Below are 27,266 nucleotides of genomic sequence, written 5' to 3'. Positions count from 1 at the left end.
ACCATCTTTATGAAAAGATTTATATTGAAAAGAATCCAAAAAGACAAAACTGCAAAGGTTTGTGTGCCATTTAGAGGCCAACTGAAACCAGAGGTATAGCCAGACCTCATTCTCGATGGGCCACTGAGTGAGCATATGTGGTCTCCACTTTCCCTCCCCAGGCACCAAGTCAAAACATTAAATACCTGAAAAAGAGCTAAGTGCTCCCTAAAAGTCAATTTTTAAGTCAAATCTCTATCAGATAATTTAAAAGGGAGCCAGCACTGTAGCCCAGTTATAGACTTCCTCAATTGGAGTTTCTAACAGTTCAGTCTGTTCCCCTCTCTCTGGATGGGAATAAAAGCCCTGTCTTGTGAGGAAGGTGCTCAACTCCATGCCAAACCTGCACACTTCCCAATCCCTCCCACTAAAATCACATGCAAGACCCCTTTTGTAGTAGTTATTTATTTACTCCTGCTCTGAGATCTTCCGGAGTCTTCCATGTCCTGCACCTGCCATTCTGTGCTTTCTGCCATCCAGCTTCAGTCGTCGGTCTCTGCTACTCTGGAGCTGACATTGCCATTTCAGGTACATTATGATATCCTAGAGCAGTGATCTCCAACCTTTTTTTTCTAATCACTCTCTCAAATCAGATTTAAAAAAAAAAAACATTTTTGTGGATAAGATTTATATAATCTAACAGATAATCTCCGATGGAACTTTAATTATAAAGGAACCCAGATGAGGCTACTGATCTGATCTAGTGCTGGACAGACTCATCCTACTGTGATTAAGGTGGTCTGCATTCTTGTTTAGGCTGCCCACTCTATTACATGCCCATTCAGTCTACTCAAACTTTCCAAAGAGACTGTGGATGATTTTTTGTTATTAACCACTGCAATTTGAGATTCTTAAGCGTGCACTGTTTTCTTTTGATTAAGAAAAAAACACACCTTAATTGGATAAATTGGGTAATTACCTATTAGACACTATCACCAAGTTGCCAAGCTCCCTTTTTTGACAAAATAGACAGAGAAGTCAATATTGATGCAATTACAATTTTTTCTAGCCACCAATAGTTGATTTTATTTATTTCAATTTATATCACATCCTCCCAGAAAGCTCAGAACAGATTACAAGAGAACATACATAGTTTCAATAACCAGTGGAGAACCTATCTACAACACATAGGAACATACATAAATTCAATAAGCTTCCACCATAATTAAGAGTACTGAAACCAAATCATCACTTATTGACCGATGACCCGAGGGGTAGGTTGGATCAAGAAGTGCTGATCCTGATGGATTTTACAGCTCCCTTTTACACCATAGACCCAGTGTCGTAGTAAGGGGGGGAGGGGCAGACCACCCGGGTGCCATCTTGTTGGGGGCACCGACACCTCCTTGCCCTGCTTGTGCCCTCCCTTCCCCTGTACCTCTTTAAAATGTTCACCAGCGTGAACAACTACTCTGGCCTGTTGCTCGCGCCAATCTGGATCCCTCTGAAATCACTTCTGGCTTGTGGGGCCAGGAAGCGACATCAGAGGAAAAGCCAGTGCAAGCAGCAGGTTGGAGAAGCTGGCAAAGATTTTAAGAAGCACAGGGGGGTGGCACGGAAGGAGCGTGGGAGGTGGCGAGGAGGGCACAAGGGAGGGGCACCACCGCCCTGGGCACCTCCTATCCTTACTATGCCATTGCTTAGACCACAAGATTCTTAGCCAGACTGTATAATATTAGTGTTGGCAGCAGAATTATCCAGTAGTTTCAAAAACTTATACCAGTGAAGCCAGGCAGTGACCTAGAAGGATGAAATATCTCCTCAGTTTCTATAAATATGTGGTGTGCCTTTGGGGACTATTTTGCCCCCAGCATTGTTTAACTTTTCTCTGTTCCCTGTTGGCAATTATAAGATCTCATGGCTTTAAATTCCAATGCTACACAGACAATCTCCTATAGGTTGGTGCATCTGAACCTGTCATTTCTAGTTTGCTATTTACTCTAGCTGCCGATATGCTTTTAATTTCACTTCAGACATTTATAAACACATAGGTAACATTTCTAAGAGTGCTTGTTACTGGCTCCAGATAGTTCATTACTTAAAAGTGTTTCTAACCAATGACCATGTAAGTTTGAATAATGAGCAGGCCTCGATAGAGAGCCAGTGCAGTTGCTTGTAGTAAGGCGTGACGTGGTCAGTTTTCCTTAGGCCATAGATAAGGCACACAGCTGTGTGCTAGATCACCTGGAGTCTGCTGAAGTGTTTCTTGGGGCATGAGATGTAAATGAGATTGCAGTAGTCTAGCATGCGGAGGATCAGGGCTTAGCATAGGATATGGAAGGGAAGGACGTCAAAGTAGGAACAGACTGATTGTAGTTTCCAGAATGCAGCAAAGCTTTTACAAAACGGCTTTCTATAGTCATCTTTCAGTCTAGAGTCACTCCAAGGATTTTGATAGTGGACTGTAGTGGTGTTCAGTGAGACCTAGGCATACACGTGCACTAAGCACCCTCCCCCATTATAATATAAATATATTTTAAAACTCTCACAAATAGAACCCAGAGTGGTTCTGACTGCACAGGAAAATCAGCAGAGAAGGAAATGACAGGTAAGAAATGCTGCCAAAAGGCTAATACAGAAAGCTACTGCAAGCTAACCATTTAGCTACCATGGGTTGTACGCACACATTACTGGCTGAGCAATGCAAAGAGGGTGAGCACAGGTGTTAAATCGAACAGAAGACATGGTCCCACACGGCATTAAAACAAATGATAATTCTGTAGCAATGCAAGGGGAAAACGGTGGCTTTGACTCGCACATAACACAAAAAATATTTCACCAGGGCGGGATTGAAGGATGCTCAAGAGGATTTCATGTTTTTTAAAAAATTTAAATGCCTTCTTTCTCTTTTTCTGCCAGCCAGAACAGCATCTGCAACTTAACACACACAGGAGTAACAGCTATAATGTAGGCATGTCCAAACAAAGATGAAAGTGCCAGCACACATCTGCAGCTCTTCTGTACAAATATCAGCCTCATAGCAATTTTATATTCAAAAAAATTTTGTGAGACTAATATTTATATGAACATTTGCAAACATATGCTGGCAACTTTCGTTTGCTTCAGACACACAATATGCACAGAAGTTGTGCTTACCCACTCAACACTTGTACATGTGTACTTGCAGGCTTCCCCCACTTAGCAGGCGAGTTCTTTGCAAATAATTCTGTGTAGTGTGGTTTTGAGCTTGCAGCACTAGTCATGTGCTCAGTCATCTGCAAGGATTTTTGAATTGATCTCCAACTCCTCTCGCTGACTGGAGGACAATTCATAGAAGGTGACGAGAATCAACAGATACCTGTGTGTAGTGGTGGCTTTTTATCTCTCCCCCACCCAAAAAAAAACAAAAAAAAGAACTCCGGTAGGTGACTTTTTCTACCGGTAGGTGACTTACCAGGACAAGAATTAGCATGTCCAAAAAAGCCCCTTCTTAACACTCAGGCTTTAGGTATATGCCTAGTTTGCCTATGCCTTACTCTTACCCTAAAGCTCAAAGTAGATACATTGAAGGCCTCTACACCTGTTCACTCTTAGGTCAAGCAGTGAATTCTAGCTTTGTGTACCTTCCCCTACAGATTAGATTCTATCAAAGCTAAAGTCTTTTCTCTTGCTGCTCCTTTTTTAATGAAATACTCTTCAAGGAGCTGCATTTATCAAAAGACTATAAAGGCAATTTTATAAATCTGCACCTATGGATAGATACCAAATACGTTATATGTTATAAAATACAAGCAGATGCTTAGGTAAGAGGCACCACTAATTGGCATTTACTCATATGTTTCGCATGGAAACAAGGAATAAAGCTAGCTACTCCTTTTATCATTAATAATATTCATATAGATTTAGTTTCTTCATTAAAAATACTTGGGGTTATGATTGACAGAAATTTTTCCTATCATGAACATATTAGCAACACTATCAAATCTTGTCTCTACAGATTGCGAATGATCCGTTCAATTACAAAATTTCTTGAACCTAAATCTTCAAATATTTTATTACACTCACTGATTATAACAAAGCTTGACTATTGTAATGCGTTACTAATTAACATTACACAAAAAGAAAAAAACGTTTACAAATAAATCAAAATATTGCAGTCAAACTTTTATATAATGGTAAAAAGTACGACCATGTGACTCCTTATTTGATCGAGTCGCATTGGCTCCCCATTACTCATCGCATTACATATAAAATTTTGTTGCTGGTATTTAAAACTCTATCCACAAATGAACCATCATTTATAAATCGGATGCTTATCCCATATAATTTATCATGCTCTCTTCGATCTTTAGCACAAGGATTACTGGCAGTCCCGTCTTTAAAAGTAGTAGGTACTAGACGTCATGACATGTTTTCAATTGTTGCCCCCCAGACTTGGAACTCCTTGCCACAATACATAAGAGATGAAAAGGAACTCAGTCTCTTTAAAAATAAATTAAAAACTTTCCTTTTTAAAGATGCTTTTAGTCTTTAATACAAATACTTTTAATTACTGTAGTTAAGTCATCCCTCCTTATGTTTTTTCCTTGAATGTTCCCTTTCTTCTTTTCAAAACATTTATTATGTAACTTTTCCCCTTTATCATTATGTGTTCTTATGTTTGTCCGTTCATGAGTCTGTTTTTTATCTTTTATTTAATATTATTAGTATGTTTTTTAAAATGCTTATGTATCTTATTGTAAATCGCTTAGTAAATTATGGATAGGCGATTCATCAAATTAATAAAATAAACATAAACATGTGCCAGCTTCAATTTTATAAAATACAAGGATAAATCAAAAGTAAAGGCAAAATACATTTAATGGCTTTAACAGGAGTAACTGTGAGCAACTGAACATATCACTTTTCCACATAGTCCCCAAGCAAGACAACACATTTGTTGCATCATTCAACTAGCTTCTGCTTTCCTGCAGAGAACAAGTTTTTTGGCTGCTTCCTTTACTTGTCTTTTGCTCTCTGGGTCGCAGCGATGCACCCATGTCTCATGGCCTGTGACAATTCTCTAGAATACTCAGATCTTCATACTGTCTCAGGATCTTCATGCTGTTGCTTGTGCAGATCAATAAGTTGTTTGGAAACCCATTGTGCACAGACCTTCCTGTAGCCCAAGTCACCATGCATTAAGGTACATGCAGATCCATAGTTGATATTCAAATGTGCAGCCAATTGAGATGCTGTTATCAGCTGGTCTTCTCTAATCAAGGCATCCGGCTTGCTCTTGTGTGTGTGATATTGAAGGGTGACCAGAACGTCCTTCATCGGTTACACCTGCTTCCCACTTTAAACATTTTGTTAATTCATGGTGCTATGTCCATACTGAGTCAATATCGATAAGAACATAATTGCTATACTGGGACCGACCAAAGGTCCATAAAGCCCAGTATCCTGTTTACAACAGTGGCTAACCTAGGTTTCAAGTACCTAGCTAGATCCCAAGTAATAAAACAGATTTTATGCTGCTTATCCTAAGAATAAGTAGTGGATTTCCCCCAGCTATCTTAATAGTGGCCTATGGACTTTCCTTTTAGGAATTTATCCAAATCTGTTTTAAACCTTGCTAAGCTAACTGATTTCAACACATTTTTCAGCAACAAATTCACTCCTTCTACCTAAAGAAAATGCACTACTGCACGTTGTCCTTTGATGGTGTAATCTTGCAATGGAGCGTCCATGTTTCTGATCTTGTGGCTGCCACATGACTAAAGGCCAAGCGCTGCACTGTGCATGGACAAACTCTCCAACAGGCAATGTATGGGTACATTGCTATCACAGAGAAATGGTTCAGTGAATCCCATGGATGGGGTGCAAACATTCCAGGATATAATCTTTTTAGAAAGGACAGAGATGGTCAAAAAGGTGGAGGAGTAGCTCTCTATGTAAAGATCGATAACCAAGTGACTTAAATGCAAGGGACCCGGGAAGAGGAAGAAGCGATATGAATCGCTCTGAAAAGAGAAGATGGAACGTCTATCTATGTGGGTGTAGTCTACAGACCTCTGACTCAATCGCAGCAAATTGAAAAAGATCCGATTGTGGATATCCAAAAGTTTGGAAAGAAAGAGGAGGTGCTGCTGTTGGGAGATTTCAACCTGGAAAGTTCCGTCTGCGGAATCGGAAAGAAGTATGGAGATTGTGGATGCCTTTCAAGAGGCTCTGCTCAGACAAATGGTGACAGAACCTACGAGGGAAAAAGTGATATTGGATCTGGTCCTCACAAATGGGAAGAGTATCTCTAATGTTCGAGTGGGTGCTCACCTGGGAAGTAACAATCATCAAACGGTTTGGTTTGATACAGCGGCTAAAGTGGAGGGCAGCTGCACAATACTAAAAGTCCTAGATTTCAAACATACAGACTTTAATAAAATGGAAGAGTACCTGAAGAAAGAGCTGTTAGGATGGGAGGACATAAGAGAAGTGGAAAAATAGTGGTCTAAGCTGAAAGGAGCAATAAAAATGGCTACTGCCCTTTATGTGAAGAAAATAAATAAAAACAAGAGAAAAAGGAAACTGACCGTCTCTAAATTAGAGACGGAGATAATAAAGGCAAAAGAGCTGGCGTTCCTGAAATATAAAAATACCCAAGAAGAGGAGTACAGAAACTGAAAGAAGCCAAGAGAGAGATACGTCTGGCGAAAGTGCAGGTGGAAGAGCAAATGGCAAAAATTGTAAAAAAAGGGAGACAAAAATTTTTTCAGATATATCAGTGAAAGGAGGAAGATGAAAAATGGAATTGCTAAACTAAAAGATGCTAGGAACCGATATGTAGAGAGTGATGAGGAAAAGGCAAACATGCTAAACAAATACTTCTGCTCTGTGTTCATGGAAATCCTGGAGAAGGACTGAGGTTTTCTGGCAAAGTTACACAAGAAAATGGAGTAGATTCTGTGCCGTTCATGGAGGAAAATGTTTATGAACAACTTGAAAAATGGAAGGTAGATGAAGCGATGGGACCAGATGGGATCCATTCCAGGATACTGAGTTAGCTCAGAGAGGTTCTGGTGGGTCCTATTAAAGACTTGTTCAACAAATCTCTGGAGATGGGAGTAGTTCCTGGGATTGGAGAAGAGCGGATGTGGTCCCTATTCCTAAAAGTGGTCACAGAGATGAAGTGGGAAATTACAGGCCAGTAAGCCTCACTTCGGTTGTTGGAAAAATAATGGAAGTGTTGCTGAAAGAAAGAATAATGAACTTCCTAGAATCTAATGGGTTACAGGATCCGAGGCAACATGGCTTTACTAAAGGTAAATCGTGCCAGATGCACCCGATTGAAGTTTTTGATTGGGTGACCAGAGAACTGGATCAAGGACATATGCTAGATGTAATTTACTTAGATTTCAGCAAAGCCTTTGACACGGTTCCTCATAGAAGGCTCTTGAACAAACTTGAAGGGCTGAAGTTAGGACCCAAAGTGGTGAACTGGATTAGAAACTAATTGACGAACAGACGCCAGAGGGTAGTGGTTAATGGAAGTCGCTCAGAGGAAGGAAAGGTCAGTAGGGGAGTCCCTCAGGGTTCGGTGCTGGGGCCAATCTTGTTCAATATGTTTGTGAGTGACATTGCTGAAGGGTTAGAAGGAAAGATTTGCCTTTTTGCTGATGATACCAAGATTTGTAACAGAGTAGACACTGAGGAGGGAGTGGAAAACATGAAAAAGGATCTACAAACATTAAGAAGACTGGTCTAATATCTGGCAACTAAAATTCAATGCAAAGAAATGCAGAGTAATGCATTTCGGGATTAATAATCTGAAGGAACCGTATATGCTGGGAGGTGAGAGGTAGATATGCATGGATGGGAAGAGGGACCTTGGGGTGATAGTATCCGAAGATCTTAAGGTGATAAAACAGTGCGACAAGACGGTGACTGCTGCCAGAAGGATGCTGGACTGTATAAAGAGAGGCATAACCAGTAGAAGAATGAAGGTGTTGATGATCCTGTACAGGTCATTGGTGAGGCCCCACTTGGAGTATTGTGTTCAGTTTTGGAGACCTTATCTTGCGAAGAGCACAAGAAGACTTGAAGCGGTCCAGAGGAGGGCGACGAAAATGATAGGTTTGCGCCAAAAAAGTATAAGGAGAGACTGGAAGCTCGGAATATATATACCCTATAGCAGGGATCTCAAAGTCCCTCTTTGAAGGCCGCAATCTAGTCGGGTTTTCAGGATTTCCCCAATGAATATGCATTGAAAGCAATGCATGCACATAGATCTCATGCATATTCATTGGGGAAATCCTGAAAACCCGACTGGATTGTGGCCCTCAAGGAGGGACTTTGAGACCCCTGCCTTAGAGGAAAGGAGGGGCAGGGGAGATATGATTCAGACATTCAAATACTTGAAAGGTATTAACGTAGAACAAAATCTTTTCCAGAGGAAGGAAAACGGTAAGACCAGAGGACATAATTTGAGATTGAGGGGTGGTATACTCAAGAGCAATGTAAGGAAATTCTTCTTTACGGAGAGGGTGGTAGATGCCTGGAATGCGCTCCAGAGAGAGGTGGTGGAGACAAAAACAGTGACGGAGTTCAAAAAAGCGTGGAATGAACACAGAGGATCTAGAATCAGAAAAGAATAGCAAATATTGAAGAACTAAAGCCAGTACTAGGCAGACTGGCACGGTCTGTATCTGTATATGGTCGTTTGGTTGAGGATAGGCTGGGGAGGGCTTCAATGGCTGGGATGGTGTAGATGGGCTGGAGTGACCTTTGACAGAGACTTCAGTAGTTGGAACCTATGAACAGTACTGGGCAAAGCTTTGGATTCTTGCCCAGAAATAGCCAAGAAAAAAACAACAAATTTTTAGATGGAATCAGGTTGGGAAGACTGGATGGATCATTCGGGTCTTTATCTGCCATCATTACTATGTTACATATGTTGCATTTTGCTAGCTCTGTTCTGGTTATTGCGTAATTTAACAATTGCCTTTAATTTCTGATTCACCCTCACACGTGCTTATTCTCTTTAGTGCATATCTAAAATGAGGTGCTCATGAGTGCAGATTATGGATGGCTCTGCCAGATAGATGCATAAATTACAAAAACTGTTAAGTTTCATGCACATTGGGGAAAGAGTCAAGATGGTGGATGGCTGCTAGAGGTGCTCTGACCGCTCTGTTTTTCCTGTATGCTTACCTCTAATTCACGTTAGGACGCCACGGCTTTGCTGCCTTTTTTGTGTGGGGTTTTTTTCCTCTTTAATATGCCTCACACAAAGAAGAAGGGAACTATGAGAGCCCTGCAATTACCATCTCTCACGTCTTCTCCAGCTCAGCTTATGCTCCACAATTTCTTTGAGCACAGACCCCTGCTGAACCTTGGTTATCCCAGTGTGGGCAGACATCCGCGACAGATTCAAGCATAGAAGCGCTTGAATCCTAGGATTCCTATACATCCTTGTCGCCACCGATGATCCCTGTGCCTCCTTGTCCAGCAGGGACACAGAGTGGTGATTCTAGCCCCGGGAAAGAGGAGGCAGAGACCCCGGAGCTGCGTTTCAGAGGAGCTATACCCTTGGCTGGAGGACCAGGACCAGAAGAACGCTGAGGGGAGTTGGAGTGTTTGCAGTCAGCCCTGGTATTACATTGGAAACACTCATTGAGGCCATAAAGAAAATGGATGAGAAGGTTAGGAAAAGAAGCATTGGACATGGAGGTATTTGTAACTAAAGTGGATGCTTTTTCCTTGAATGTCAAAAAAGTTAAACAAGAATGCTTGAATAAGATTCAAACTGAGCCCACTACATTGAAAACCTCAATTTCTATAGTAATTAAAGAATAAAACTTGGTTGCAAGTAAAATTGAACAGATTGAGAACTTTAATCGTCGTTTGAACCTTAAAGTCATAGGCCTCCTTTTACAAAACCGTGATAGCAGTCTCTAGCGCGGGGAGCCACGCTGAAGGGCCACGTTGCTCCCGATGCTCATTGAGTTCCTATGAGTATCAGGAGTAGTGCGGGCCATTCAGCATGGCTCTCTGTGCTAGAAACTATTGCAGTTTCATAAAAGAGGGGGTTAAACTGCCCAAAAATACCAGCTTCAACACCAATTGAGGTCTTTATAAAGTTTTTGAAAGAAAATTAGAATTTTCCTCAAGACCAGATTCCACCAATAAATAAAGCTTATTATTTACCTATTCCCCCAAAGAATTCCGCATTTAATGCTATACCTCTAGTTGAAAATGTGGCTACGGTAGTTTTGAAGAATTCCTTTTTGGATGTCAAGGAAAGACCTACTTTAATAATCAATTTCATAATGTGGACTTACGTGAATATCAGTTTTGGGTGCTCCATCGTGGGTATTTTACACAGCAACAGTTATATCTTTCTGGCTATACGACTTCGCCTTTATGTCCTAAATGCTCCCAGCAGCCCCACTCGTTTTTCCATGCCTTTTAGTCCTGTGTGAAAATTAAATTTTTGGAAACAAGTTTTGTCCTATGTTGAAGGAATTTTGGTCGTCCCCTCCCTCTTACCGCAGCTGGCTTCTTGCTTGATAAGTATGAGGCCTTTCATTTGTCTCATTCTGGTCAGCGTCAGTTCATGCAGAGAGTGGGCTTTGGGAAAGAAGGTGATCCTTTCTATTTGGATCAGTGACTCCTTGCCATCCTTTTGGGCCTGGAGAAGCCACTTTCATGCTCTGCTGCTGATGAACGGCGGTCTGTCACAGCCAGCGTCGAAAACAGCTATTTCTTCAGATTTGGGACCCCTATATCCAATTTTTGTCGCCGAGAGCCCAGAGTGACATTTTAAACTCCTTTTGACCCTGTCTGGGCTGGAGCTCAGAGTGTGGTCGGCGTGGGTGAGTCCAGAGTGCGTGAGAGGACTAATTCTTCTTTTTCTTTCTTGTACTGGTCTCTCTTTTTTTTCTCTCTCTCTCTTTCATTTCTTTTCTTCTTCCTTCCTACTGGGCTTGGGGGAGGGGGGGTTAGAGATGGGGTTTCATTCTTCAGCAGTGGGCTATCAGAGTCCAAGTCCACTGCCGCATGGTTTGTCTTGTTTATGGAATTTGGGTGTGGGATAACACGGGGGGGTGGGTTAGTTGATTTGTACTTTGCTTCCTGTTGGGAATTTATTCACAGTTGATTGTGCTTTGATGGTTGCCTTTAATATTGAAAATAAAAATTGCTTGCACATAATCAATTTAATTTTTTGAACAAGACCTCAATGCTATCATGAAATTGTTCTTCAGAAAATCTGGAACCCTTTTCTGTGGTCAATGTTTATGGTTATATCCTGATGTAACCAAAATTACACAGGATAGGCGAAGACAATTTCTTGCTATGAGAGATGAAATGAGGAGGTTGGGTGCTACTTTTATGCCACCTTACCCCTGTAAAAGTATTGTTAAATACTTGGGTCTAAAATATGTCTTCTGACTATATAAAATATTTTTTGGACCTCAAAGGGTTAACTAGTGGTGAGAGTGGAAACTCCAAAATGTGAAGACCGAGGAGTTTCAGCCGTATAATAGCCTTTGCCTTGAATTGTATTGTTATCATTTTCTCCCTTTAATTTCTATTTCTCTCTCTCTCTTTAAATACTGTGGTCTAAGGAAGAGTTAAATTCCAATGTTCTTTTTCTTTTTATATATTGTTTTCTGATGGGATGAATTTAGTTTGGATACGACTCTGAATTTCTGGAGTAAGTAGTTTTACTTGTAAATTTATGATAAACTAATAAAAATAAAATTATTTTAAAAAGTTTCATGCACATGGGGGCTGAGTCTATAAACAGTACTGAAAAAAAGGTACCATCCGCATGTCAATCACACTTAGGCGCTGTTTACAGAATCGTGGCTAGTGTAAAAACATAGGCGCCTTTGTAAAAACGTAGGCGCCTGAAATGTAGGCAAGGGTTTTAAAGGCCTACATTTCAGGTGCCTACGTTTTTGGAGAATCGCGTTTAATGGTACCTAACTCACACTCCACCCATAGAAACACCCACTTAAGCGTTAGGTGCTTCTAAGCTCATTGCGATAGGTGCCTATCTTTTATAGAATCGGATTCCCACCTATTCCCAATTAAATTTTTTAAAACTAATTACTGAAGCTATTAAGGGTATTTTGCCAATTAAGTTAGGCGTCTAAGAGGTGCCTGACTTTAGGCGCTCTTTATAGAATCAGCCCTGTGGTACTACAAAGTCATGAACACTAAACAAACAGCTAATAACTCAGTGAAAAAAACAGTTGTAATGTAAAACAGAAGTATCACCTTGCCTCTTACTCAGGTAACATGAGAAGAAAGTAAAATGTAGCAGATTTATCATATATGAAGTGTGTTCTTTTTTTTTTTTTTAAGGAAAATACAAACCACATTATACTTAGCTTTTTATATCTATTTTGGAAACTGTACAGAATGGATAAAAAGTAGAATGCATATTCCTTTCCTAAATCCAAGGCCTTCTCTCTGGGCCAGACTTTGATATTTGCCCCTTGGCTGAGAATCCACATATCCAACTTCACACTTAGTTGCAGTGAAGCAGCCCTGCAGGCAGGCCAACTTCAACGAACCACTAGTGGTATCATCATTAAAATCCTGCTGAAGGTCACCATGGTAACCGCCTGCTGAGGCTTCACTGCACCATTCCGCATCTCCTAATCAGCTACCATGTGAAATGCAAATTCAGACAGTCTGAAAATTAGTCAAGAAGAATAGGGGATGAGGATGCAGATATGTGAAATATTCATGCACTTCGTGGAAAAAAAAGAAGACAGCATGAATGACACAACAAAGAAGAGCCTCTGACATTTTCGCTATCATTTTGCATTATTGTTCACACCCAACTATATTTCTACGCATATAATTCTGATGCTGGTTATACATGAAGTGCCATGTTTTTATGCTATAAGAGTAATTAAATTGGCTAAAGATGCACTGGCCTTTAATTAGGAAATTTAAGAGTGGACTTTGCTCTATTATAGTCATTATACCAATTTTATCAAAACCAGACTCTCCACTATTATTAAGGTAGCTGATCCAATATTTTTAAGTAGCCCCACAAACTTGCATTTTTATTAAAATAATCTATGGTTGAAAATATTTCAGTTCATGCAATTAAGTTAGTATGGGCTTCTCAATGTGTTTATGATTTGCACTGTAGTTTCCAACACTTGTGCATCTTTCCCTTTAAATGTTTTAGAACCATTGAGGGCAATATTTCCAGCATCTTCAATATTCACTGAAATCTCTTACATCACTATGGGCCCCTTTTACAAAGCTGTGGTAAATGCACTGAAGCCCATGGGAATTGAATGGGCTTCGGTGCATATGCCGCTGAGCTTCATTAAAGAGGCCCTATAATTGGCAAGTAATTGAACATTTATATTATTGAAGCAGAAAAGAAAGAAAAAAAATAAAAAAAGGTTTTTAAGCTCTGCCCATATTGGCAGCTCAGTGAAGTAATTGTATCAGGAAAACATGTGTCTTTATAGAAAATTCAGTTCAAGATTTGTGTTCACATTTATACGAATAAATAGAACATCTTTTCTTTGGAATGGTTAGGACCAGACTTGCTCCAGATGATGGATGTTTTCCCTAGGTAATGAGATACAAGAAGTTACCCATTTTTGTGTAATAATGCCTATCCAGATAATGGAATATGAAAGGAAGCCCATGATATTTTCACACATTTTGGGGGTTTTCAGATAGAAACTTTGGCTATTAGCTCTCACTCCCATAAATTATACATTCAAATCAACCATGGTGCTGATGAGCATACCTACCTCAAAACCTTACTACCATGTTTCCCCCAAAATAAGACCTACCCCGAAAATAAGCTCTAGCATGATTTTCAGGGTAGGTCTTAATATAAGCCCTATCCCAAAAATAAGCCCTAGTCCGTGGATTTGCAAGCAGCAGCGCTTCCCTCCGCTGCAAAGCCGAACACCCGCTGACTCTTCCATCTCTCCCTCCCGTTCGAACCCCGCCGACCGCAAGACTTACTACCTCCCTCCACAGAGCAGCATCAGCAACACTCTAAACAGGCTGCTTCGCAGCCTTCTCCCGCCGGGACATTCCCTCTGCCAAATCACAGAGGTTTTTGGGGGGTTTGGGGGGAGAGGTTTGGTCATCAGCAACGCGACATGTGGAATGCCCCGGTGGGAAAAGGCTGCAAAGCAGCCTGTTTAGAGTATTTCCGATGCTGCTCTATGGAGGGAGGTATGTAGATCTCAAGGTCGGCGAGGCTCAGATGGGAGGGAGAGATGGTCAGCAGGGGTTCAGCTGCGTGGCAGGGGGTTGCTCAAGGGTTCTGCTGCAGATGCATGGAAGGGAGGGATAGAAGCAGGGCAAGGTTTCTGCTGCATGAGGGATGGGAGGGAGGGTTAGAAAGTTGCTGCAGAGGAAAGGCACAAGGGGGATGGGTAAGAGGGGAGGAAAGATGCACATGTGGGGGAGAGAAAGGAAAGAGGAAGAATTGGTGTGTAGGAGACCTACTCTGAAAATAAGACCTAGCGCGTTTAGCACAGAGACAGCAAGAATGTAGCAAAGATCTGGAGATTTTTTTTTTTTTAAGGGATGTCAATAAGAATCATATTTTATTCCCAAAATCACAGAAATATTGGGGTTGCTATTCATACAATTCTGCCTACAATTTAGAAGCATCGCCACATATAGATGGCAGCTTTTAAACATCGAGAGATCTAAATGTTTAAATGCTATTTCAGAACAAGAGCCATTCATACATGGGAAGCTAACTACATCAGAAATGGACATGGATAGAAAGGAGAGAGGAAATGCCCTAGGCCAGGGGTGTCAAACTCAATCACATAAGGGGCAGAAATCTAAAACACAGGCTAAGTCGCAGGCCAAATTTTTTATTAAGATACTTAGTCTTAGTAAAAGAATTCTGGGTTAGACGAGACAATTGGTCTGACTCAGTATGGCTCTTACATTCTCATGTTCCTCAGAGCGATCTCCATTGACTACTACCCTCTGTCATCTTCCACTCAACCAGTTCCTAACTCAGTCTGTCACTTTGGAGCCCATCCCGGGGGCACTCAGTTTATTTATTAGACGTCTGTGTGGAACACTGTCAAAGGCTTTGCTAAAATCTAGCTGTAAATCTACCACATTTAACGAATGCATTATAGTACCAGAGAAATAGAAACAAATGAATTTCTTCTTTTTTACCCAGAGGGTGGTGGACACATGGAACGCGCTTCCAGAGGTTGTGATAGGCCAGAGCACACTACAGGGGTTCAAGGAAGGTTTAGATAGGTTCCTAAAGGATAAGGGGATTGAGGGGTATAGATAGAAGCAGAGGTAGGTTATAGAAATGGTCAGGAACCACTTCACAGGTCATAGACCTGATGGGCCGCCGCGGGAGCGGACCACTGGGTGCGATGGACCTCTGGTCTGACCCAGTGGAGGCAACTTCTTATGTTCTTAAACAGTATAAAATATAGACAGCAGATGTAAATTTTCAAAACTAACATATTTCAATCACTGAATTGAAAATAAAATAATTTTTCTACCTTTGTTGTCTGGTGATTTTATTTGTTTAATCATCGCCCAGGTTAAAAAAATGTTTTTTCACTTTATGGAAACTTCGTACCATTAAACATTATTTTGATTTCTTCTCTTTTCGGTTGTTGGTCCGATCTCTGATCTTAAGTACCTTAGATTACTGCAATATTATATACTTGGGATCTTTCAAAAAACAAACAAACCATCAAACGACTGAAAATTGTTCAAAACGCTGCAGTTTGTCTCCTTTATGGCCTCAAGATACCGGCCCATGTAAGCCCGCATTACAAAAAACTACACTGGCTGCCTATGGATGCAAGAATAATCTTTAAGTTTGCTTGCCTTTGCTTCAAAACCATAACAGGATCATCCCCAATCTATCTGTCTCATCATTTCAAATTCCCAGGCACAACTTATACATGCAGTGCCTACTGGTTCGCTTTTCCATCCTTGAAGAGCTGTACCTACAAGAGATTCCTTGGCAGAACATTATTCCAAGAAGGCAAATGGAACAAATGTTTAACCAACTTTATCTCAAACGCACTTTCTTATCAAACTTTCAGGAAGTCAATAAAAACTTATCTCTTTGACAAATTTCTCTGACCCCCATTCCTGACTTGATGTACTTTTAGATCACTTCCAGATAAATTTTACCAATCTTAACATACTAATGTATCTTAACACACTAATGTATAACCTCAAAAAGCTTTCTGTTATATCACTGTTTATATACAGACTTTTCCTCTGTAAACTGCTTTGAACTGTTTGTGGTATAGCGATATATAAAAATAAAGTTATTATTATTTTCCCTGTCTCTGGCAGCACTTCCTTTTGTCTGTGCTCTTAACTCCGTTTCCAAGACCTTCTTATCTGTTTGCTAATTTTCTCTCCTTCACTTTCTGCCTTACATCCATCTTTGTCAAAACTAACAGGAGGAAAATAATTTTCAAAAGACAAACAGCGTGAAAAAATTCAAATTCAAGAAAATAAACAAAAACACTACATCCATCTTTGGCATTAACCTTTAACTTACAACTTTCTTCCATTATTCTGCTTCCTTCTCAATCTATCTTCCCATGTCTTCCCCTCCTCTCCAAACATGAGCACCATCTCCTCCCTCCTTTTCCCCTATTCCCAACAGTCCTAAACAGCATTTCTTCCATCTCTTTTCCCTTCCCCACTCCTCCAATCCCTGTACACCATATCCTCCCTCTCTATCCCTCCTCCTGTGTTCTGACATCTGTTTTTCCCCTTCCTACAGAAAGCTTTTTGGGAGCTTAGTGAGGGCATGAAACCTTTTGTAAAGACTTTAGCTTTTTCTGAAATACTGCCTGCATATGGAAAAGGAGAGCAAAGAGTGAAAAACACAGAGGACTTTAATAGATGGCTCAGAGCCTGGTGTCATCAAGAAGGCTTCAGGTACATAGGAGGATGGGGAAATACATGGAAGGACAAGAAGCTATATTGCACTGATGGGCTACATATTACTACAGCAGGAAAAAGAAACCTTGCAGAGAAATTTAGACAATATTTTTCTAGGCATTTAAACTAGAAGGTGGTGTATGTACGAAGGACAATTATAGAGACCACCCCCGGCAAAAGAAAAGATGTGATAGTAGTAAAGGCTGCAACATAAGCAATATCAGCAACTCATTTCTTAGTATTGCAACACAAAAATCCATACGAAAAAGGAGATTATCGCTGAAAAATAGCTGGAAAGCGATGAACACAAATGCTCGCAGTCTAAGCAACAAAGTTCATGATCTGCAAGCCCTGATATTAGAGGCAGATCTAGATATTGTTGCTATCACAGAGACATGGTTCACTGAATCACATGGATGGGATGCAAACATACCGGGATATAATCTTTTTAGGAAGGACAGAGATGGTCATAAAGGTGGAGGAGTAGCTCTCTATGTAAAGATCAATATCCAAGCGACCGAAATGCAAGGGACCTGGGGAGAGGAAGAAGCGATATGGATTGCTCTGAAAAGAGAAGATGGAACTTCTATCTACGTGGGTGTAGTCTACAGACCTCCGACTCAATCGCAGCAAATTGATAAGGATCTGATAGTGGATATCCAAAAGTTTGGAAGAAAAGAGGAGGTTCTGCTGTTGGGAGATTTCAACCTGCCGGATGCGGACTGGAATGTTCCGTCTGCGGAATCGGAAAGAAGTAGGGAGATTGTGGATGCCTTTCAAGAGGCTCTGCTCAGACAAATGGTGACGGAACCCACAAGGGAAAAAGCGACATTGGATCTGGTCCTCACAAATGGAGAGAGTATCTCTAATGTTCGAGTGGGTGCTCACCTGGGTAGTAGCGATCATCAAACGGTTTGGTTTGATATAACGGCTAAAGTGGAGAGCGGCCGCACGATACTTAAAGTCCTAGATTTCAAACGTACGGACTTTAATGCAATGGGAAAGTACCTGAAGAAAGAGCTGTTAGGATGGGAGGACATAAGAGAAGTGGAAAGACAGTGGTCTAAGCTGAAAGGAGCGATAAAAATGGCTACGGACCTTTATGTGAAGAAAATCAATAAAAACAAGAGAAAAAGGAAGCCGCTATGGTTCTCCAACCTAGTGGCTGAGAAAATAAAGACAAACGAGTTGGCGTTCCTGAAATATAAAAAAACCCAAGAAGAGGAGAGCAGAAAGGACTACAGGGTGAAACTGAAAGAAGCCAAGAGAGAGATACGTTTGGCGAAGGCACAGGCGGAAGAACAAATGGCTAAAAATGTAAAAAAGGGAGATAAAAATTTTTTCAGATATATTAGTGAAAGGAGGAAGATAAAAAATGGAATTGCTAGGCTAAAAGATGCTGGGAACAAATATGTGGAGAGTGATGAGGAGAAAGCAAATGTGCTAAACAAATACTTCTGTTCTGTGTTCACAGAAGAAAATCCTGGAGAAGGACCGAGATTGTCTGGCAAAGTTACACGAGAAAATGGTGTAGATTCTGCGCCGTTCACGGAGGAGGGTGTTTATGAGCAACTTGAAAAACTGAAGGTGGACAAAGCGATGGGACCAGATGGGATCCATCCCAGGATACTAATGGAGCTCAGAGAGGTTCTGGCGAGTCCTATTAAAGACTTGTTCAACAAATCTCTGGAGACGGGAGTGATTCCTGGGGATTGGAGGAGAGCGGATGTGGTCCCTATTCATAAAAGTGGTCACAGGAAACTACAGGCCGGTGAGCCTCACTTCAGTTGTTGGAAAAATAATGGAAGTGTTGCTGAAAGAAAGGATAGTGTACTTCCTTGAATATAATGGGTTACAGGATCCGAGGCAACATGGCTTTACAAAAGGTAAATCGTGCCAAACGAACCTGATTGAATTTTTTGATTGTGTGACCAGAGAGCTGGATCGAGGACATATGCTAGATGTAATTTACTTGGATTTCAGCAAAGCCTTTGATACAGTTCCTCATAGGAGGCTGTTGAACAAACTTGAAGGGCTGAAGTTAGGACCCAAAGTGGTGAACTGGGTCAGAAACTGGCTGTCGGACAGACACCAGAGGGTGGTGGTTAATGGAAGTTGCTCGAAGGAAGGAAAGGTGACTAGTGGAGTCCCTCAGGGTTCGGTGCTGGGGCCAATCCTGTTCAATATGTATGTGAGTGGCATTGCTGAAGGGTTAGAAGGAAAAGTGTGCCTTTTTGCAGATGATACCAAGATTTGTAACAGAGTAGACACCGAAGAGGGAGTGGAAAATATGAAAAAGGATCTGCAAAAGTTAGAGGAATGGTCTAATGCCTGGCAACTAAAATTCAATGCAAAGAAATGCAGAGTAATGCATTTGGGGATTAATAATAGAAAGGAACCGTATATGCTGGGAGGAGAGAAGCTGATATGCACGGACGGGGAGAGGGACCTTGGGGTGATAGTGTCCGAAGATCTAAAGGCGAAAAAACAGTGTGACAAGGCAGTGGCTGCTGCCAGAAGGATGCTGGGCTGTATAAAGAGAGGCGTAGTCAATAGAAGGAAGAAGGTGTTGATGCCCCTGTACAGGTCATTGGTGAGGCCCCACTTGGAGTATTGTGTTCAGTTTTGGAGACCGTATCTGGCGAAAGACGTAAGAAGACTTGAGGCGGTCCAGAGGAGGGGGACGAAAATGATAGGAGGCTTGCGCCAGAAGACGTATGAGGAGAGACTGGAAGCCCTGAATATGTATACCCTAGAGGAAAGGAGAGACAGACGTTCAAATACTTGAAGGGTATTAACGTAGAACAAAATCTTTTCCAGAGAAAGGAAAATGGTAAAACCAGAGGACATAATTTGAGGTTGAGGGGTGGTAGATTCAGGGGCAATGTTAGGAAATTCTACTTTACGGAGAGGGTAGTGGATGCCTGGAATGCACTCCCGAGAGAGGTGGTGGAGAGTAAAACTGTGACTGAGTTCAAAGAAGCGTGGGATGAACACAGAAGATTTAGAATCAGAAAATAATATTAAATATTGAACTAGGCCAGTTACTGGGCAGACTTGCATGGTCTGTGTCTGTGTATGGCCGTTTGGTGGAGGATGGGCAGGGGAGGGCTTCAATGGCTGGGAGGGTGTAGATGGGCTGGAGTAAGTCTTAACAGAGATTTTGGCAGTTGGAACCCAAGCACAGTACCGGGTAAAGCTTTGGATTCTTGCCCAGAAATAGCTAAGAAGAAAAATTACAAAAAAAAAAAAAAATTTAAATTGAATCAGGTTGGGCAGACTGGATGGACCATTCGGGTCTTTATCTGCCGTCATCTACTATGTTACTATGATCTGGCATATTTTTTCTCTCCTTCCCACAGTTTAACATCTCTATCATTTCCTTCCTTTCCCTCCTTCCCCCTACTGTATTCTGGCATCTCTCTCTCCTCCTTCCCTCCCACTTATTGTGGTCTGACATCTCTCTCCTTCCATCCTCCCCTTCCCCTGATCTGGTATCACTCTCTTCACCCTCCTACAGTCTGGCATATCTCTCTCACCTTCTTCCCTTCTCACCTTCTCTTCCCCTTCCCATGGTCCATTTCCCTCCTTCCCAACCTTCCCATGGTCTGCTATCTCTCCCCTCTCCGTCTATCATATCTCTCTCTCCCCTCCTCCCCTTCCATCCCTTCTCTGCACCATTGCCCACTATCTTTCTCTTTCTCTCCCTTCTGCTTCCATCATCATAAGTTCTTCCCCTCTCTCCCATCCCAGCCTCCCCGGTTCTACTTAAGAAGCTGGTCCAGGGGGCTTCCTGGCCTGGCATATCCTCTCCTTTTTATCCACGCCAATCCAACATTGCCTTCACTTTCAGTCTTGCAGACACATCCACTTTTGTTACAGGGGACTGCCAGGCTCGGCAGCTATTCTCAACTGCCGCATGCGGCCCCTTTCTGTGTTTTCCTTCTGCTGAGGTCAGTCCCCAATGACGCAACTTCCTGTTTCCCACCAGGATGAACCATGGCAAAAGGAAAGCACAGAGAAGGGCTGCAAGTAGTGGTTGAGAATTGATGCCAGGGATGGCAGCCCCCTGTAACAAAAATGGATGTGTCTGCAAGACCAGGAAAGGCCCAGATAGAAGGAGTGAACATGCTGACCTACTAGGGGCCCCCCAGAGCCTCAGAGCTCAGGGCAGCTCAGGGCACTCCCCCTAACGCTGGCCCTGTGCTGTGGCACTATCACTGCAGACCACATAAAACGGGCCGGATTCGGCTCGCGGGCCTTGTATTTGACACATGTGCCCCTAGGCATTCCTACAATACATAGGGAATCCAAGTTTGAACAAAAAAAAGATGATGTTGGTATTTCCAACTGGCCCAAAGCACTTATATAGTAATGGGCTAATTCTCATTGGGCCACAGAAAGTTAGGCTTTGGTAGGAGTGTCCTACCACCACCTAACTTGTTTAAATTGGTGATAAATGACGTGGCAATTGATTGAATTGTTTAAAATCAATTAAAATGCGATTAAAAAAAAAAAAAATAGCCGCCGCTAAGCAGCCTCTCTGACTAGCACTTATGTCCCTGGCAGCTAGCAATGCATAGTGACGCTGAAACCTAGATGGGGGCATGGTTATGGGTAGTGCTGGACTTCAGCGCCACTATGCACTGCCGGCCATGATTCTGATATGACACTAGGCGCCAAAAATGTAGGCCTATGAAACCCTGGGCTACATTTCCAGCGCCTAAGATTCCATCACGTCACGATTCTGGAAGTGGCGCCTATCGGTGATTGACAGATAGCAGGCACCCATTTGTAAGCACCTGCCATGGCACTGATGCTTCCAGAATCAGCCCTTAAGTTTTTGGTGTAATGACAGCTGTAAACCCAATGTCTGACAGTCTCCACCCCACAATAACCTCCCCCTTGACATCTGACTCCACATCCCCTCCACCCCGGGGCAAATCCCAACACATGGTAGCCTTCTTCTGAGGTCCAACTAGGGACACCCGCCCTCCCCCCCCCACACACACACACTCTCTCTCTCTCTCTCTGAGGATCTAACATAACAAAGTGGGCTGCCTCCCTCCCCCCCAAATCCACTCCCTGAGCTTACTGGACTGGATATGATGTCCAGATGCTTCTGCCTCAGTTGTTAAGTTATCCACAATGGCTGCCTGACCCCCAATGGTAAGACTGCAATGGCCTCCAAGACCTACTGCTAGAGGTCTTGGAGGCCATTTTGGGTGACCTGATCTTCAAGGCAGAAGCAAGATCACTAGGGACCTCTAGTAAATGAGTTAAGGAGCTGCCATCTAAGGCCCTTGGAGGCAAAAGGGGGTTTGGGCCTCTGGAAGGAGAGAAGATAGCATATATTGGGTGCTTGCTCATTCATGGGGGAAAGGGGTTATCATGGAGGGCAGCTGCTGCTGCTCTGTTGCTGATGGGATTAGGACTCTTAATGGAGCAGCAGTTTTAGAAAGTGGTTCCCACAACTATGTTGGAATGATTTATACAGCTGCTTTCCCCATGAGTTTGCTTCTTTAAAAAAAAAAAAAAAAAAAATCATCGATGAAATTTAATGTGGACATATGTGAAGTGATGACATTGGGAAGAATAAACCAAATCATAGTTACCAGATGGTGATACCAGGAAGTACTTCTTCACCGAAAGGGTAATCGATCATTGGAACGAGCTACCTCAGCAGGTGATTGAGGCCAACAACGTGTCAGATTTTAAGAGAAAATGGGATATTCACGTGGGATCTCTAGGGGAATAAAAGTCAGGGAGTGGGTCATTGGTGTGAGCAGACTTGATGGGCTAAGGCCCTTTTCTGCCGTCAGTTTCTATGTTTCTATGATGCTAGGGTCCACCTTGGGGGTCAGCACCCAAGAAAAAGATCTGGGTGTCATTGCAGACAATACACTGAAACCTTCCGCTCAATGAGTGGCGGTGGCCAAAAAAGCAAACAAGATGCTAGAAATTATTAGAAAAGGGATGGTTAACAAAACTAAGAATGTTATAATGTCTTTCTAACGCTCCATGGTGTGACCTCACCTTGAGTAATGTATTCAACTCTGGTTGCTTTATCTCAAAAAAGATATAGCAGAACTAGAAAAGATTCAAAGAAGATGATACAAGATGATAAAGGCCTCCTCTCGTATGAGGAAAGACTAAAGAGGTTAGGGCTCTTCAGTTTGCAAAAAGAGACGGCTAAGGGGAGATATGATCGAAGTCTACAAAATCCTGAGTGGTGTAGAATGAGTACAAGTGGATCAATTTTGTACTCCATCAAAAATTACAAAGACTAGGGGATACTCAATGATGTTACAGGGAAATACTTTTAAAATCAATTGGAGGAAATATTGTTTCGCTCAGAGAATAAACCCTGGAATGCGTTGCCAGATGATATGGTAAGAGAGGTTAATGTAACAAATTTAAAAAAAAGTTTGGACAAGTTCCTGAAGGAACTGCTATTGAGACAGACTTGGGAGAAGCCACTGCTTGCCCTGGATTGGTAGCATGGAATGTTGCTACTATTTGGGGTTTTGCCAGGTACTGTAAAGATGGGATACTGGGCTAAATGGACTACTATTCTGACCCAGTAAGGCTGTTCTTAAGTTCCCACTTAAATGGAGAGGTACTTTGATGTGTGGTCCTGTTCCTATTTTTGCAAAAGGTTCTATGTTTCACAGAGGCACTTGTAAAATAGCTCAAATCCTGATCTGGATGAGTGAATTCCCTCTTCACATACTACCTAAAATCTGCCTGTATATCTGATTACATTCAGCAATTGAGTACAATTGTCTTGTTTGAATTTTCTGGACTTCCTGCTAATCACATTTAAAGCACAGCTTCCCAAACTGTGGGTCAGGACCACAACTGAGGTCATGAAACCTGTGTTTGAGGTCATGACTTGGGCGAGTGTCTCATAACACATTATTGTCCTGCACCTCCCAAGGATTGCATGCTTTACCTAGCCGGAAGAGTTGGGGCTGCAGATGCAGAAAAATTGATAAACAATTATTTAAAATATATTGGGGAAAGATATAAGGAGGTACTTGGAACATGGTCAATGTTAATCAGTTAGCACCAACATATAGCGCAATCCCAAAAGAAAGACCGTAGATGGGTTTTTTGGGGGTTTTTTTTTTGGGGGGGGGGTGTTTCTCCACACAGCGTGTAGTTCAGTTATGGAATCAGTCACCTTGACTATATCCACTAACAACAAACAGCGGGGTTCAGAAGTGGTCTGAACATGTTTCTGGAGGAAAAATCATCAGCCATGTAGAGCCCATCTCTTACTCCTGGATATGAATTAGGAGAAATAGTTCTATGTTTTGAGATCTTGGCCTGACTGAACATAAGAACATAAGCAGTGCCTCTGCCGGGTCAGACCACAGGTCCATCCTGCCCAGCAGTCCGCTCCCGCGGTGGCCAAAAACAGGTCAAGGCCTGTCTGAGTCATCAGAAGGGGCTCCCCTGCCACCTTGGTTTCCCATTTAAGTTCTGCCCTCCTATCGAAGTCCTAGCCCTCCGGTCTTGCACATGTACGACCAGGTTGGTTTACTCAGTACCCCACGATCCCTCTATCCCTCAGGAATCCATCCAATCCCTGCTTGAATCCCTGTACCGTACTCTGAAAATAGCTTTTTTAATCTTATGTTTTTCTGCAGTTAACATTAAGATACCATGGGGCTCTTTTACTAAAGAGTGGCCTGTGCTATCCCCAGCACCTGTCTTTCCCATGTGCTAAGGCCACTTTTTGCGCTGCCAGTAAATGACCGAATTTCCTATTTCTGCAATAATGGCCACGTGTAAATTTTCTCATTAGCATGTGGCCATTACCACATGAGAACTTACCAACACCTATTTTGTAGGCAGTAAGGGATCACATGCTAATCCTGTACTAGTCAGTTGGCACATGGCAATGCGCACCCACTCTTTGCCTCAAACATGGCCCCCCAGTGCTAATTTTTAGTGCATAGACACTGTACCACAGTAGAGTATTTTAACCTGTAGTAAGCACATTAGTACTTACTATAACTTAGTAAAAGGGCTCCTATGTTTGGACAAAAAATAAAACCCCTGTCCTAAAAGTTAAGTTTAACTGGATAGTTTCAGTCAAACTTGAATATTCAATTAAAGATAACTTATTTTTCACTGGCTATCCAATGGCTGAATACTGGCTTCCTTAGAAATAGCGTGCCTTGTAATTTATGATTGGGACAAGAATTGGAGGGTAATTTCACAACAGAAGTAAGAACCTATTTTGGGGTTGGTTTATAAAGAAAACATAGGCATCTACGTATATTATAAAACAGCCTCAGAAAACATGGAGAAATTGCAGCTAAATGCACCTGCACATGTTTACACCCACTTAAGAGCATAAGAGTTGCTATATTTGGTCAGACCTAGGGTCCATCTAGCCTAGTATCCTGTTTTAAACTGTGGCCAGTCTGGGTCACAAGTACCTGGCAGAATACAGGCACCTCAACCTCAGGAATAAGGTAGTCTTGGACAAAATCACTGCTTAACTGGTTATGGACTTTAACTCCATAAATCTATCCAAACCTTTTTAAAGCATAGCTACCTTAAATAAATGTTACCACTTGCTCCAGCTTGTACCTTAATCTTTGTACTTTTTGAAAGGGTAAATGATTCACATTTACCTGTTCAATTCCATCCATGATTTCATATAGACTGCAATCTTATCTCCCCACTGTCACCTCTTCTCCAATCTGATGATCCCTAACCTCTTTAGCCTTTCCCCATAAGAGAGTTGTTTCATCCCCTTAATCATTTTGGTCACTCTTCTTTGGACCTTTTGCAGTTTCATTGCATCTTTTGAGATGCAGGGGCCGGAACTATACACAATCAAGTTGTGGTTTTACCACAGAGTGATTCAGAGCCATTATGATACTCTGTTTTATTCTCTATTCTTTTCCTAATTACTCCTAATACTATTCTCTGCTTTTTTTGGGCTGTCACTAAACATAGAAGACTTCAACGTATTTTCTATGACAACACCTAAATCCTTTTCCTTGGTGGTAAATCCTGATGTGGAATCTAGCATCATGTAACTATAATTTGGATTATTCTTCCCAATTTCAGCTGAAAAGTTATGCACCGAAATATGGCTAAAAATAGGACACAAATTTAGGAGGCTGGGGTCAGCTGGGCCTGAGATGTTCAGGGGCAAGCAGAGAAGCCAGTCATTAAACAATAGTGACACCTAGTGGCCAGGTTTAGGGCTTCTAGAAGGAGCCTTAATACATGATCCCAGCCAGTTTAGCCATTGCAATGATGGTCATTAAGTTAGTCAATAAGTGATATAAACAAAGAAACACACACACACACTTATGGTTCAAGTCCTGATTTTGATACAGCCAAAGAACAAAGGAGCAGGAGAAAACAGCCAGGTCAACAAAAGACCACAACTAGAAAAGGAAGAAGAAACAAAAAGTAGATATTTAAAGAGATTAAGCACAACTGCAAATTTAACAAAGCCAAATTAAATGTGAAAGTAAGACTTACTTCCTCTGAATAGTGATCTGAAGGAAGAGGAGGATAATCACATTGTTCTATCTTCTTACAGAGAGAGTACAAGTTCATTTTGTCACCATAAAAAGGACTTTGCAACGCAGCCATCTGAAAAGTATTAAGATAATCATTTAAACAAACAATTTAAAGCTTGTGCTTCTCAAAATTGTGACTGGTTAGTTCACTGTCAATTTATGCATGGTTTAGTAGTTCTGCAAAGAGATTATTGTAATAGTGTATATGCGGATCTCCCCGAGTGGTTTACAGACAGATTTCAAGTTATTCAAAACATAGCAGCTTAGATGATTGAGACAGCCAAAATGTATTTCAGCAGCACCACTTTTGCATTAAAAGTGCTGATTCCCCATTCAAGCATGTGCTGAATGCAAATTTCTGGCCTTAACGTTTAGGGATTTGAATGAATCTGAGTCTTGTTATCTAGGCAACAGGCTGATATGAAATTGAATCAGTAATGTGTCAAGCAAAACAAATTAATTTTTATATTTAGGGGTGCTAGCATAAACAAAGTACAAATTCCGAAGTTTATTAATTAGCTACTTGATTTAACAGATCATCGATATAAAAATGGTCATCTTGGAAACAAATGCTATGTTCAATATTCCATTCAGAAACAACTAGAAACATACCAAAGTAAATCCATGAACCTCACTTTACGATCATTACTGTATCCTCAAAAGTCAATTCAGCGGAATAATCATTTTAAGGGGGTAAAGATAAATTGTCTATTTGTAACAGGTGTCTCTGAAGACATTTCAATAGTCAGCTAATGGTTAGATATCCCAGACCTTTCTGCAAAGCAGAAA

At 41.6% G+C, this 27,266-nt stretch overlaps 1 protein-coding gene across 8 annotated transcripts in view; it reads right to left on the bottom strand.

Moving 5' to 3' along the window:
• NEK7 (NIMA related kinase 7) overlaps positions 1-27,266 on the bottom strand; it is a 155,855-nt gene that overhangs the window by 6,145 nt on the left and 122,444 nt on the right. For all 8 annotated transcript variants that reach the window (XM_033916734.1, XM_033916740.1, XM_033916735.1 and 5 more), the window contains one exon: positions 26,437-26,550. In XM_033916734.1, coding sequence (XP_033772625.1) covers positions 26,437-26,550 — 114 coding nt within the window. The remainder of the gene's footprint in view (positions 1-26,436; positions 26,551-27,266) is intronic.

This window comes from Geotrypetes seraphini, chromosome 12 (assembly GCF_902459505.1).
Source record: "Geotrypetes seraphini chromosome 12, aGeoSer1.1, whole genome shotgun sequence".
NCBI classification, from domain to species: Eukaryota; Metazoa; Chordata; class Amphibia; order Gymnophiona; family Dermophiidae; genus Geotrypetes; species Geotrypetes seraphini.
The sequence above is the reverse complement of the archived record's forward strand: the minus strand, read 5'-3'. Positions and strand labels throughout refer to the sequence as shown.